The sequence below is a fragment of the Podarcis gaigeae genome (genome assembly GCF_964106915.1).
Source record: "Podarcis gaigeae genome assembly, chromosome: 10".
Lineage (NCBI taxonomy): Eukaryota > Metazoa > Chordata > Lepidosauria > Squamata > Lacertidae > Podarcis > Podarcis gaigeae.
The window spans coordinates 1997324-2012005 of NC_139686.1; the positions used below are offsets into that span (position 1 = coordinate 1997324).

The window sequence follows — 14682 nt, forward strand, 5'->3', positions numbered from 1 at the left end:
TTAGGAGTGAGGGAGAATGGCTTTTTCTCCATTTGCTTTCTCCTTAATTCATCCATAACACTGGGGAACAATTTTTTTTTTCTTTTTCTGTTGCATGAGATTTTTCAACTGTTCTTGTATGTTCTTTCAATGCTAGTTTCAAATCTGAAATCAATTTTCGTGTACATGCTATAGTTATCTTTAATTTTCCGACTTTTGCCGATATGTCATATTTACACTGGGGATAAGTGGACACTGACACGTTGATCTACCCTAACCACATGGTAATTATTGTTTTGCAAACTTAATTTTTCTTTATTTTTATAGTTTTGTAACTTAAAAATTTGTATTTTTCAGATCGGACCATGGCTTCTTCAAGTAGACAAAAATGTGTAAACAAGGGAATACATTTTTTTTGCATACCTCCAACTGTTCCTAGATAAACATGTCATTTTCAATGCTATACATGTCATGTTCAATGCTATATAAGTCATTTACATTTATACTCATATTGTACTATTTTGCCTATGTGTTTAATAAAATATTGAATACTTGCATTGTGAAAAACAAAGATTATGGTGAAAAGTGAAAAACATGAATTGCAAAAAAACTAGGGCTTACAGAACAAAAACCAACTTCAGATCTGAAATCAGCACGTCGAAATTAGAACTGCAGGTGTCAATGCAACAATTTTTTTGTTTCCCAGTGTAAACTGAAAGGTACCTAAATCAAAGCACTCTGGGATTCACTTCTTACAAGACGTAGCAGAGGCCGCCAACTTGGTCCGCTTTGAAAGAGGACGAGGCAGCTTCACAAGGGAAAGGTTTTATCAGCACTTACTAAGCACAGTTGGAGAGTTATGCTGGAAACCACAGGAGGGGAGCGGGCTCTTGTTGTCAGATCCTGTTGTAGGCTTCCGACAGGGAAGCCCCTTCGAGAACAGAATGCTGCCCTAGATGGGTAATAATAATACCAATACTACTAATAATACTTTATTCCCAGTGCATCTGGCTGGGCTTCCCCAGCCACTCTGGGCGGCTCTCAACAGAATATTAATAATAATAATGAATAATAAAAGCAATAAAATATCAAACATTACAAACTTCCCTGAACAGGGCTGCCTTCAGATGTCTTCTTAAAGTCAGATAGTTTTAATTACGTCAGTAGGACTACAAGAAGTTTTGTAAGGAGAAATATATGAAAGGTTACAAAGTAGAAAAAGAATGGAGATATCAGCTATGAGACTTAAATGTAATAGGGAAAGTAAGAAATGTATACTAAGAGATTAGATTGGAAAATTTTCAGGCGAGATTGATGGAAGTCAAAAATTGTATAAGATGTAAAAGTATGTTTAATTACTGTGGAAAATGATATGTTAAAAAACTTATAAAAAATTTATATAGGAAAAAAAGTCAGGTTGTTTTATTTCCTTGACATCTGGTGGGAGGGCGTTACACAGGGCGGGCGCCACCACCAAGAAGGCCCTCTGCCTGGTTCCCTGTAACTTGGCTTCTCACAGGGAGGGAACCGCCAGAAGGCCCTCGGCGCTGGACCTCAGTGTCTGGGCTGAACGACGGGGGTTGAGACGCTCCTTCAGGGATACTGACCCAACAGGATCTTCTTATACTTTTATCTCTGCATTTGTGTCCAAGCCGCTTCCACTTAACCTGGTTGCCAGCAGGACTTTCTAAGCATCGTGGAATAGCAGTGCCCCAGCCTCACCCCCAATGGCAGCAAGACTGCCTGCAATTCAGCTCCTGAGTTTTCCAGAGTTGGTTCTCTACCATGGAAAACAAAAAGGAAAGAGTGCGGCTGGGCACGTGCAGAGGATCTGCCTTTATCTTCACCAAGAAATGACAGGAAGCCGACACATGTTTTGGATCAAAAGTTGAGTTTATCACTATTAGGAATCATTTTTTCAGACAACCTTGAATCAAGGCACCTCTCCCTTTGGCAATGAAACCCTGATGACGCACCCCTCCCTTGCCCAGTAAATGTTACTGGGAATTTGTGGGTCACAGTGAAGACGGCACGTGGGCATGGGTACATAGTTTGGCACAGAGCTGTGGAAATGGCAGTTGCAAACAAGAGAAAAGGCATGCTTAAGTGAATAAGCAGAGACATCACCCTGCCAACAAAGGTCCATATAGTTAAAGCCATGGTTTTCCCAGTAGTGATGATCGAAGTGAGAGCTGGACCATAAAGAAGGCAGATCGCCGAAGAATTGATGCTTTTGAATTCTGGTGCTGGAGGAGACTCTTGAGAGTCCCATGGACTGCAAGAAGATCAAACCTCTGCATTCTTCAGGAAATCAGCCCTGAGTGCTCACTGGAAGGACAGATCCTGAAGCTGAGGCTCCAATACTTTGGCCCCCTCATGAGAAGAGAAGACTCCCTGGAAAAGACCCTGATGCTGGGAAAGATGGAGGGCCCAAGGAAAAGGGGACGACAGAGGATGAGATGGTGGGACAGTATTCTTGAAGCTACCAGCATGAGTTTGACCAAACTGTGGGAAGCAGTGGAAGACAGGAGGGCCTGGCGTGCTCTGGTCCAGGGGGTCACGAAGAGGCGGACATGACTCAACAACAAATAAGTCAATAAGAAATTTAGACCCCCATATAATGGGCATCCTTGAACCCAGCCTGGGTCTGGCACAGCCTGGCAGATGTCTGCTCTTATCCAGACGTACACACCTCAGCAGCCATCCCTGAGTAAGCTGCGACACGTTTAGTGCTGGCGCTCATTTTGGGGAAGAGAGGAGAGCCCCGTCTCCAGAGCAGAATCCCTGCATCCGTTCTGGCAGTGTCTCCCGTGCAAAGCGTCCTTCAGTCTGCCTCTGCCCAGCCATCTCTGGGCATGTGGTGAGGGATCGCCTTGGTGCCACGGCCAACCCCCCTCTCCCACAGCTGAGGCTCTTCCTGCTGGTACCACCGCTCTTCGTTGAAATCTGGGAAGAAGAAGGCGATTTCCCTGCTGGCTGATGCTGCCGAATCTGCAAGGGAGGAGAGAAATGTGAGCGAGTGCGGGGCCAGGCTGATCTGAGTTCAAAATCAGCTGGCCACACTGGCAGCCGATAAAAATCCCATTTCAATTTCAAGGTGCTAGAAATCACTAGCTGGCTGAATTGGTCCTACTTGGGCCAGCGAGGAGACCAGGGGAGAATTAGCTGTGGGATCCCAGAGCGGGGAATCTTCATAAAAAGGGGAAGTGGATGGAAGAGAAGGCGAATAGGAGACGGCTAAGTTCAAGCTGAAAGCCAGGCGGAATAGCTCTGTCTTACAGGCCCTGCGGAAGGAGGTTAAATCCTGCAGGGCCCTGGTGCATTCCACCAGGTCGGAGCCATCACTGAGAAGGCCCTGGCCCTGGGGGAGGATAGTCTGACTTCCATAGGGCCCAGGACCTCTAAACTATGATTATTCATGGACCTTAAGGTCCTCTGCAGGGCAGACCAGGAGGGTCCCACCTCCTGCAACGCAGGAATCTTATGGTGGATTCCAAAGGATCCCTTGGTACAATCCCGCTCCCTTGGCTATGACGATTCCTTAGCCCTCTTTGCTGGGACCAGACTTTGGGGCTCCTTTGCAAAGGAATCTTTTACAAGTTGCTTGGAGAGCTTGTCCAAAATTCTCCTGCTCCCCATTTCCCGCTCCTCCCGGACTCACCTGAGCCGTGGACGGTGTTCCGAGTGTCCGTGAGGCCAAACGACCCACGGATGGACTCTGGGTCTGTGTGCTGGGCACGGAAAACCCTGGTGGGACCCATCAGAGACCTCCAGAGCGAGATGGCTTCCTCGTGGGCAAGGATGTATGTCCTCATGGGGCCACTGGAAAAGAGGAGAGAGAAGGCGCAAGGAAGGTCAGGGGGTCGCGTCACACGGATCTTGCAAGCAGCCGGACTGGTGGCCAACTGGCTTCCATGCACAAGTCAAAAGCGCAGGCGATAAACCTTAAAAGCCCTAGGTGGCCTTGGCTCAGGAAATCTCCCTCCCAGTGTTCAAAACTGGCCAAGCGCCAGTGGCCTTTTGCCACTGGCACAGATCCAATTGCAACCAAGTGGAGATCTCTGGATGGCAGGCTGTTGACTGGGGAAAGCAAAACGTCACTTAAGAGAAGGCGCAGAAATATTTTCCTTGACGCTTGAAATAGTTTTAGTCTGCATGTAACAGATATAACAGGAAAGGCGTAAAGGTGAAGAATATGTAGAAAGCACAATGAGGTGAATCGGAAGTCAAAAGTGTGTGTGATGTTACACGATGTGTTGTTAGTTAATGTTTAGTTGTCATTGAGGTACTGTCTTGGTTTGTCTGTATTGACGCGGGTGGCGCTGTGGGTTAAAGCCTCAGCGCCTAGGGCTTGCCGATCGAAAGGTCGGCGGTTCGAATCCCTGCGGCGGGGTGCGCTCCCGTTGCTCGGTCCCAGCGCCTGCCAACCTAGCAGTTCGAAAGCACCCCCGGGTGCAAGTAGATAAATAGGGACCGCTTACCAGCGGGAAGGTAAACGGCGTTTCCGTGTGCGGCTCTGGCTCGCCAGAGCAGCGATGTCACACTGGCCACGTGACCCGGAAGTGTCTTCGGACAGCGCTGGCCCCTGGCCTCTTGAGTGAGATGGGCGCACAACCCCAGAGTCTGGCAAGACTGGCCCGTACAGGCAGGGGTACCTTTACCTTTACCTTTATTGTTATATGTAAATTGTTTTGCAATAAAGTTATAAAAAAAGGATGAATGCTGTGTCTCTGGAGATTCAACACGGGACCAGTGTACTGATGGAGTGTCTAATTCAGGGGTCAGCAAACTTTTCCAGCAGGGGGCCGGTCCACTGTCCCTCAGACCTTGTGGGGGGCCGGACTATATTTTGAAGGGGGGGAAATGAATGAATTCCTATACCCCACAAATAACCCAGAGATGCGTTTTAAATAAAAGGACACATTCTACTCATGTAAAAACACGCTGATTCCTGGACCGTCCGTGGGCCAGATTGAGAAGGCGATTGGGCCGGATCTGGCCCACGGACGTTAGGTTGCCTACCCAGGGTTTAATTTCTCTCTGCCTATGCTCAAGCTGTATATTTGCTAAGCATTTTAATGCGAGGAAGGAAGGAAGGAAGGAAGGAAGGAAGGAAGGAAGTTTTAGTCTGGGTTGTTTTGTTTGATGATTCCATAGATAGAATTGCAGGACCCAGGCATGTCCAAAGCCTGTTTTGGGGGCCTAATCCAGCCCAGTCTGTTTAATCTGGCCCCTGTGGCAGTTTATTTCCTGGAGTAAAATCCTAAAAAAACCTCAACAACTTCAATCCTAAAAAAAGGCTAACCACTTTGATTGGCCCTTTGGTCCGCCCTCACAGCCCTTCACTTCATCAAATTTGGCCCTCTTTGAAAAAAGTTTGGACACCACTTCTAGCCCAACCCCCCCCCCCCCAGCAATGCAGGAATATGCAGGGGTCCCATATGGGAATCGAACCTGCAAATTTGGGATCATCAGACCATGTTTTACCCGACTGAGTTATCGAGATGTTGCAAACCACGTTGAAATTTGTTCGCTAACGGCAAACCAAGCTGGTGGACTGTGCTGAAATGGCAAAGCTGACTGGAAAACTCAGGAACCGAGAGGACAAAAACTTTACAAAAGAATGGGGGGAATTTACAACTTTTTAAAGAGACCGCTGTAAGCAGATGGAAACATTGGCAGGATTTTGATTTCACTTGTAGTGTAATAATTACCATGGAAAACATGGAATGATATAATAGTTACAGAGTTTGGAGAAGATGCAGTTTTAAATGATTTAAAAGGGACTCCAGGGAAGGAGGGGGAGAAATCCTGAGACTCAGAGGAATCTCTTCATATGGATATGTAATTGAATTTTTAAAATATAATTTTCCATTGTAAAAACCAAATAAAAATGATTTCAAAAAATGAGAGATTTGTTCTTTAAAATATAAAGTGGTATTGAAATGGAAATAATAGTAATAGTAAGAATAGTAATAATAATAAATTAGGGCACTAACTTGGTATCATCCAGGTGTTTTGAACTACAACTCCCACCAGCCTCTGTTATGTCTTATGTGTTTTGTATTTTATGAGGCAATTTTTGTTTCCTTGAAAAATCTCAATTAATTAAAAGATACACCGTATTTTTCGCTCTATAAGACACACTTTCCCCCTCCTAAATAGTAAGAGGAAATGTGTGTGCGTCTTATGGAGCGAATGCAGGTGGGAGGCTCTGCTCAGCGCTCCCTTTAAAGAGCTGCGTGTGAGAGCCAGTGTGGTGTAGTGGTTGAGAGCGGTAGTCTCGTAATCTGGGGAACCGGGTTCGCGTCTCCGCTCCTCCACATGCAGCTGCTGGGTGACCTTGGGCCAGTCACACTTCTGTGAAGTCTCTCGGCCTGACTCACCTCACAGAGTGTTTGTTGTGGGGGAGGAAGGGAAAGGAGATTGTTAGCCACTTTGAGACTCCTGAAGGGGAGTGAAAGGCGGGATATCAAATCCAAACTCTTCTTCTTCTTCTGCGTGGAGCGTGTGTGCGGCTCTTGGGGGCTCTTGGGGGCTGCCCTTCTCGCCCCTTGGGGGAAAGCCCCCAAGAGCCGCACACACGCTCCACACAGCTCTTTAAAGGGAGTGTGGCTCTTGGATGAAGGCTTGGATGAGAGGCTGTGCGCGGCTAAGCAAAAGCCAGGACAGCCAGCGGGATTTTTTTTCTTGTTTTCCTCTTCCAAAAACTAGGTTCATCTTATGGTCTGGTGCGTCTTATAGAGCAAAAAATATGGTGCATGTGCCGTGGACGTACCTGGCCATGAATTCCACCAGCCTCTGGTAGAAGAAACGCCCTGAAAAAGAGATCGAGAGCCCTGAGACCAATGCACGCTTCTGGGAGAGGTCTTGAGAGAACCCTTCCCAGGAGTTAACGCCGTCCTTTCCCTATGCACACCAGGGGTGGCACACCAGAGTTGGACCAACTCCCATCTGCCCCAGCCAGGGCTGATGGGATCTGTAGTCCCAGACGCCAGAAGGACCATTGGGGGTTCTCTACCTGCACTGTGTACGAACTGCAAGAGCAGGGGTCAGCAAACTTTTTCAGCAGGGGGCCAGTCCACTGTCCCTCAGACCTTGGGGGGGGGGGGAGTGGCATATATTTTGAAGGGAAAAAATGAATGAATTCCTATGCCCCACAAATAACCCAGATATGCATTTTAAATAAAAGGACACATTCTACTCATGTAAAAACACACTGATTCCCGGACTTTCTGCGGGCTGGATTTAGAAGGTGATTGGGCTGCATCCGGCCCCTGGGCCTTAGTTTGCCTACTCATGTGCAAGAGCCTTCCTGTCTCGCGTGACTTCCAAGCCATCTCTTGAAGGACACCAGGGCCCCGAGCACAGACTCTTAGAGAAGGGCCCCAGTTCAGAGTGCCTGCCTTTAATGAAGAAGGTTTCAAATTCAACCTCCAGGTAAGGTCGCGAGAGACTCCATCGTCCAGCCCAAACACCAAGGTCCAGCTCCGAGGGCCTTCTGTCAGTTCCCTCCCTGCGAGAAGCGAAGTTGCAGGGAACCAGGCGGAGGGTCTTCTCGGTGGTGACACCTGCCCTGTGGAACGCCCTCCCACCAGGGGAGCTTTTAATGTTTGATTCTATTTTCAATATTCTGTTGGGAGTTGCCCAGAGTGGCTGGGGAAACCCAGCCAGATGGGTAGGGTATAAATAATAAATTATTATTATTATTATTATTATTATTATTCCTACCTAAAACCCTGGCATGCAAATGCTGCCAGTGAGGGTTGGCAGCTTTGCGTGAGATGCTCTGATGGTCTGACTCAGCAGCGCCGGGTTTATGTATAAGCTAAACAAACCATAGCTTAAGGCCTCACTCTCTTGGGGCCCCCAAAAAATTGAAAGGAAAAAAACCTGGATGTACATTTCCAAAATATAAAATGAAAAACCAATAAGTATAAAACCTACATACAACAAGTGTTTTGTGTTGTGTAGGCTCCTGTGATGTAAGTCATGGGCCCCGCCTGCTAGCCTGCTCCCTAAAATATCCCTGGTTTGCTCCTTTCTATATGGAGGGTTCCTACATTCTGCATGGACTGGCTGCAGGGCAACATGTGCAAATGGCTTGAGATACCTATTAGCACCATAAATGACCATATAGCATATAGTCAGCACAGGAAACAGCGACAATTTGTTGTTGACAAAGGACAGCTGGACATATCAAGGGCCCTTCAGTAGCTTAGGGCCTCATCAAACCGAAATCCGGCCCTTGGACTCAATAAAAGCCAGCTTCCTAGGCTCCACACGAAAAGTTTCACGTCTACCCCAGACAAGACACAGTTCCTACTTGGATGCATTAATTCCATGTAGGAGACTTCTCGTAACCTGTATGAAGGACATCGCCGTGATGGGCAGGAGGCAAGACCATGCGAGCTCGTAAGTTGTTCTAAACTATGTTCAAGAGCACAGAATCACAGAACTATAGAGTTTAACGGGACCCACGAGGGTAATCTAGTCCAACCCCCCGCCATGCAGGAGTCTCAACTAAATCATCCCTGACAGATGGCCATCCAACCTCTGCTTGAAAACCTCCAAGGGAGGAGAGCCCACAAGATTGCATTTCAATGTTGCAGCCTGGCCTGAGACCTTTGGGTGTGTGTGTGGGGGGGGGTGATTGATCATAATAACAGAACCACAGAGGTGGATTATTAAATGTGTTAATACGGGTAGAAGTTATAAACACTGCAGCTGTTGAGTGAATTACTATTACGATTGTAATACAACTGGTTTTAAACCAGTTTAAACCAGTTTAAACCCCATCATTCTGCCCGGACGCTGAGGTCCAGCGCCGAGGGCCTTCTGGCGGTTCCCTCATTGCGAGAAGTGAAGCTACAGGGAACCAGGCAGAGGGCCTTCTCGGTAGTGGCGCCTACCCTGTGGAACGCCCTCCCACCAGATGTCAAAGCGATAAACAACTACCTGACATTCAGAAGACATCTTAAGGCAGCCCTGTTCAGGGAAGTTTTTAACGTGTGATATTTTACTGTATTTTTGGTTTTTATGGAAGCCGCCTAGAGTGGCTGGGGAGGCCCAGCCAGATGGGCGGGGTATAAATAATAAATTATTATTATTATTATTATTATTATTATTATTATTATTATTAACGCAGTGTAAGGTAGTCTGTATGGGAGTATATTGTATTTAGTTATGGGGTATCAGAGTTTTTAGGGGGTTAACCAGGCTGGGATAGCTGGGATAGTAGGCTTGCTGGTTTTTGAATGTCTGGTGTAGATTTTTTTTCAATTTCGTTGTTCTGTATAGGACAATGACATTAAAGATTATTGTATCGTATCGCTTTGGAAGCAGAATATAAAAAAAAATAAACCTGTAATTCTAGCATGCGGGGGGGACGGACGGACTGACCAAAATGATACAACTGGATATTTGATTAATTGATATTTGATTTGGTATTGTGATTTGACATGGATATAATGAGGTGTCTTTTGGATTCTTGTCATTGGAAACTATTAAAAAGTATTGTTTTTTTAAAAAAATAAAACCATAGAGGTGGAAGGGACCCAAAGATTCATCTAGTCCAACCACCTGCAGTGCAAATATCAATAATAATAATAATAATAATAATAATAATAATAATAATAATAATATTTCCTTGTGTACCTGCAGTGGGCTCTTAACTTGCCCCGCTAGGGGCATGGACCAGTGGGTAACTGCCATGAGTTGCATCTGTCATGGGCGTCTGAGCTGACATTCCTGCATTGCAGAGGGTTGGACTACAGGACCTTTGGGGGTCCCTTCCAACTCTAAGATTCTATGGTTCTAAGTAAGGAAACAGCTTCCATGTTTCCCCTGGATTAGAGCCATCTAAGTGCCCCTTCCTGGATTCTCTGCTGATCCACCTACTTCCTGGGCTTAGCAATGGGGTATTTTTTGGGGGGTGGTCCTGACCTGAGTGTTCCTGGTAGAACTTCTGGCTCTCCTGCCTGCTCCACGTCACATCCTTGCTCCTGACGATCAATAACCGGTTGTCCAGGATGGTCTGGTGCACAGCCTGGGAAGAGAAGAGGACGAGTCGCTCTGAAGCCAACGCTAGAGACAAGGAGACGGACAGAAGGGGCAGTGGGGAGACTTTTTGCAGCCTTGGGAGCCAGGTTCGAATCTAGTGGCCACAACCTTGAGCGTATCTCATGGCAAAGCTCTCTGGAACATAGCTGTCAACTTACAGATTTGAAAATAAGGGGCCAGCAGCCTCGAAAATAAGGGATCAGCAGCCAAAATAAGGGATTTTCAGAGCACAGGTAGGTTCAACTTCTGAGCCCCTCCGAGCCAAAGGCGGAAAGCCCAGCCAGCAGCCAAACAAAGCCTCAAGCGGTGGTTCCCACAGCGCAGCAACCCGGCAAAGGGGATGCAGCAAGGAAAACCACCGTCACCTCTCCGCTGGGAAGCGCTGAGCAAAGGCGAGTCCCCAGGCAACACGGCCGATTTGATTGGCACAAGGCATGCAAGCTCCACCCCCCAGTTGTTCTTAGACACCTTATTGGGTGAGCAACGCAGCCAAGCAACACAGTTGGAGCCTCCCTCCTCCCTGGCCGGCAGGGAGGGAGGAAGAGGAGCTGCTTCATTTGAAACCTGGGAAATTTAAGGGACATCATCAATAGGGGACAGCAGCGGGACACGGCGCTGGGATAAGGGACTTTCCCACCAAATAAGGGACGGTTGGCAGCTATGCTCTGGAACTGCTCCATAAGCAGCTGCTCAGAGTTATTTCTAATGCCAGACAGTGGGGCAGCCCCAAAGGGAAAGACATAAAGGGCAAATTGCCCCTCTAGGTCTCTCTTTCGGGGTGTGGCGACTGTGAAATATTGGAGCAGCAAGCATCTAAAAGAACTAAATCACCTGTTCAGGCCTCTCCCCCCCCCCACCCCCAACTGTTAAGAACAGACCTCCGGAACGAATTAAGTTCTTAACCCGAGGTACCACTGTATAGAAATGAATAATAATAATAATAATAATAATAATAATAATAATAATAATTTATTACTACACGCTGTTCTTCTTAACTTAGCTCCAACTCTCGGGCCCTGGAATCTCAGCCTGGCACCCCTGAAAGCCCGGTGCCCGGGTGCCCCGCACCCCTGGCGCCTATGGTTAAGACGGCCCTGCTAATAGGCCCTCTGATTGGAAACTCAGCGGTTCAAATCCCCACAACGAGGTGAGCTCCTGTTGCTCAGTCCCAGCTCCTGCCAACCTAGCAGTTCGAAAGCACACCAAAAAGTGCAAGTAGATAAATAGGTACCACTGTGGCGGGAAGGTAAACGGCGTTTCTATGCACTCTGGTTATCATCACGGTGTCCCGTTGCTCCAGAAGCAGTTTAGTCCTGCTGGCCACATGACTTGGAAAGCCGTCTGCGGAAGAACACCGGCTCCCTTGGCCTGAAAGCGCGATAAGCGCCGCACCCCATAGTTGCCTTTGACTGGACTTAATCATCCAGGGGTCCTTTACCTTTTAGCTGTGTTCATGTCCTACTTGTGGGTTTCGCTTTGGGGCATTTGGTCGGCCACTGTGTGAACAGGAAGCTGGAAGAGCCATTGGCCTGATCCTGCAGGCTCTCCTTACCTTCTTTGGTCCTTACCTTGAGGAAGAAAGGGTGAGCCACGGCATCAGGCTTGATGATGGCAAGGGTGAGTTGCAGGACCTGCCGTGGAGCATGCAGAATGGCCCTCATCCTGCTCACAGGTTCCCCCTGCCCTGGGTGGGGCTGGAGGGTACTCTGTCTGTCCGTCTGTCCGGTGGCCCGTCCCCAAAGCATCGGCCTGGCAATACAAAGTCAGGTCAGTGGCGTGTAGTGGTTAGAGAGTGTCTGACTAGGCCCTGGGAGACCAGGGTCGAATCCCCGGCCAGCCATAATAATAATAATAATAATAATAATAATAATAATAATAATAAATGTTTATTTATATCCCGCCCTCCCCAGCCGAAGTCGGGCTCAGGGCGGCTAACAATAATAAAATAATACAACATTCTAAAATCAATTCATTCTAAAATCAGTTCAAATCAAATGAATGGGAACCATTGGGCTAGAGTTCTGTGAGGATTACCAAGGGAGGGGGTCAGACTCCGCCTTGGCCAAAGGCCAGGCAGAACAGCTCTGTCTTGCAAGCCCTGCGGAAAGATGTCACGTCCCGCAGGGCCCTAGTCTCTTGTGACAGAGTGTTCCACCAGATTGGGGCCATGACCGAAAAAGCCCTGGCTCTGGTTGAGGCCAGCCTAACCTCCCTGTGGCCCAGGACCTCCAAGATGTTTTCGTTTGAAGACCGTAAGGTCCTCCGTGGGACATACCAGGAGAGGCAATCCTGTAGGTACAAGGGTCCTAGGCTGCATATGGTCAAATCCAGCACCTTAAACCTGACCCTGTACTCCACCAGGAGACAGTGCAGTTGGTATAGCACTGGGTGAATGTGATCCCGCGGCAAGGACCCCGTAAGGAGTCTCGCCACGGCATTCTGCACCCGCTGGAGTTTCTGGGTCAGTCTCAAGGGCAGCCCCACGTAGAGCGAGTTACAATAATCCAGTTTGGAGGTCACAGTGGCTAGATCAGGGCGAGAGAGGTAAGGAGCCAACTGCTTAGCTTGGCGGAGATGAAAAAGCTCAATGGGCGACCTCGGGCCAGTCACTGCCTCTCCAGCCTCCCTCAAAGGGTTGTGGGGATTGGGGAGAGCTGTGTGTGCCACTTTGAGCTCCTTGGAGGGAAATAAAGACAAAAAAAAATGAAAATAAATAAAGAAAGGGCAAGATTTGGAGAGCACTGAACAGCCATCAAGAGGACACAAGTCTCAGCTGTCAGGTGCTCAAAATTCTGCCCTGGCTGCCCATGTTCTACAAGGCTAGGTTAAAGATTCCTGAATTAATATTGGAGCTGTTGAAAGGATGAAAACAGGGGGCGTATTAGGGGCACCCCATGTTCCTTGAAGGTGTGGGAATTAGATATTGAGGCACATGGAAGTCAATCGGTGCCTTCCGTGTATGCAAAATGTCTGGCTCATTTAAGACTATATGAAACATTTATTCTAAGTAATGATGGTACTCACAGCGGGTGGAAAATGCTTTTAGTTTTGTAAATCTTTATTATTTGTAAAAAGATTCTTTGTAGGAGCTAACACTTTATTATCCCTATGTGATTTTATGCTGTGGACTACCCTGAGACCTGTGGGTATAGGGCAGTATAATAATAATAATAATAATAATAATAATAATAATAATGGTAATGTTTTTTGTACTGTTGGTGGCAAGCAGGTCAATAGTGGGTGGGGGAGCCTACATTGCAAAAAATATTACCCTTCTCTTAAAATTGTATGTACTGAGTTCCTACATTTTGTACAAAGTACAGTGGTACCTCAGGTTAAGTACTTAATTTGTTCCGGAGGTCCACACTTAACCTGAAACTGTTCTTAACCTGTAGCACCACTTTAGCTAATGGGGCCTCCTGCTGCCGCTGCGCCGCCGGAGCACAATTTCTGTTCTCATCCTGAAGCAAAGTTCTTAACCTGAAGCACTATTTCTGGGTTAGCGAAGTCTGTAACCTGAAGCGTATGTAACCTGAAGTGTATGTAACCCGAGGTACCACTGTACATCAAAGTAAAGCAAGCAAAACAAAAACAACAAATTCTATTATTATTATTATTATAGCTCTTTTAGATGGGACATAAACTGAATAAATAAGTAATATAAAAAGCAATGGTGCACAGAGATGGGCAGTTCTGCTCCAGATATTGTGGGATGCAGAGGAGTCACCCAGCATATATAAAAGCATAATGAAACATTAAACTTTTTTTAAAAACACACACACACACTTCCAATACAGATTTGCTTTTAAATGCTTCTGAAGGCTGCTGTTGTTGTCTGAATTTGTCTACTGCCCTGTACCTGCAGGTCTCAGGGCAGTTCACTGATCCCCTTGGCATCTGGTGGGAGGGCGCCAGAAGAAGAAAGGAAGAAACAGAAAGGAAGGAAGGAAGGAAGGAAGGAAGGAAGGAGAGAGAGAGAGAGAGAGTAAGTAAGAGGAAGAGTGGCGTGGGAAGGGAAGGGAAGGATGGAAGGGCAGATGGGAGGATGGGAGGGAGGATGGAAAGAAGGAAGGAGGGAGAGAGAGAGAGAGAGAGAGAGAGAGAGGGAGGGAGGAAGAGTGGGGTGGGAAGAGAAGGGAAGGATGGAAGGGAGGATGGAAAGAAGGAAGGAGGGAGAGAGAGAGAGAGAGAGAGAGAGAGAGAGAGAGAGAGGGAGGGAGGGAGGAAGAGTGGGGTGGGAAGAGAAGGGAAGGATGGAAGGGAGGATGGAAAGAAGAAGGGAAGGGGAAGGAAAGAGAAGAAACGAAGGAAGAAGGGAAGGGGAAGGAATGGAAGGAAGGAAAGAAGGATGGAAGGAAGGAAGAGGGCTTTCCCCCTCCGCTCTGAAGCCAAGCCAGGGGGGTGGGGGCGCCCCAACTCCCCCCCCCGTGAGTGGGGCTGGCAGGGGGGTGAGGGAGATGGGGTGTCTCTGTGCTTCCGAGGGAGGGAGGGAGCGGGGGAGAGGTCTCTTGGGGGGCGAGAGGATCCTTCCCGGGGGGGGGGGGGAAGAAGAGGAGGAGGAGAGGGGAGGGGAGGGAGGGAGGGAGGAGGCCTCATCCTGCTCCGGTACCTGCCTGTCCCCGGCGGCGGCGGCGGCGTCTC

The 14682-nt window shown here is 47.8% G+C and overlaps 1 protein-coding gene across 2 annotated transcripts; it reads right to left on the bottom strand.

Moving 5' to 3' along the window:
- Positions 1–1853: 1853 nt before the first annotated feature.
- On the bottom strand, positions 1854–14679 carry LOC310826245 (nucleoside diphosphate kinase 6-like). 2 transcript variants are annotated; one of them, XM_083701022.1, is made up of 6 exons: positions 14651–14679; positions 11610–11790; positions 9925–10027; positions 6758–6797; positions 3641–3801; positions 1854–2970 (listed from the first exon to the last, which is right to left on the bottom strand). In XM_083701022.1, the coding sequence occupies exons 2-6, from the start codon at positions 11784–11786 to the stop codon at positions 2804–2806; spliced, it is 648 nt and encodes a 215-aa protein (XP_083557148.1). In that variant the 5' UTR covers positions 11787–11790; positions 14651–14679; the 3' UTR covers positions 1854–2803. The 2 variants fall into 2 exon arrangements, with proteins under 2 accessions (XP_083557148.1, XP_083557147.1); XM_083701021.1 differs by lacking the exon at positions 14651–14679 and adding an exon at positions 11273–11409 and having other exon boundaries at positions 11610–11728.
- Positions 14680–14682: the final 3 nt, after the last annotated feature.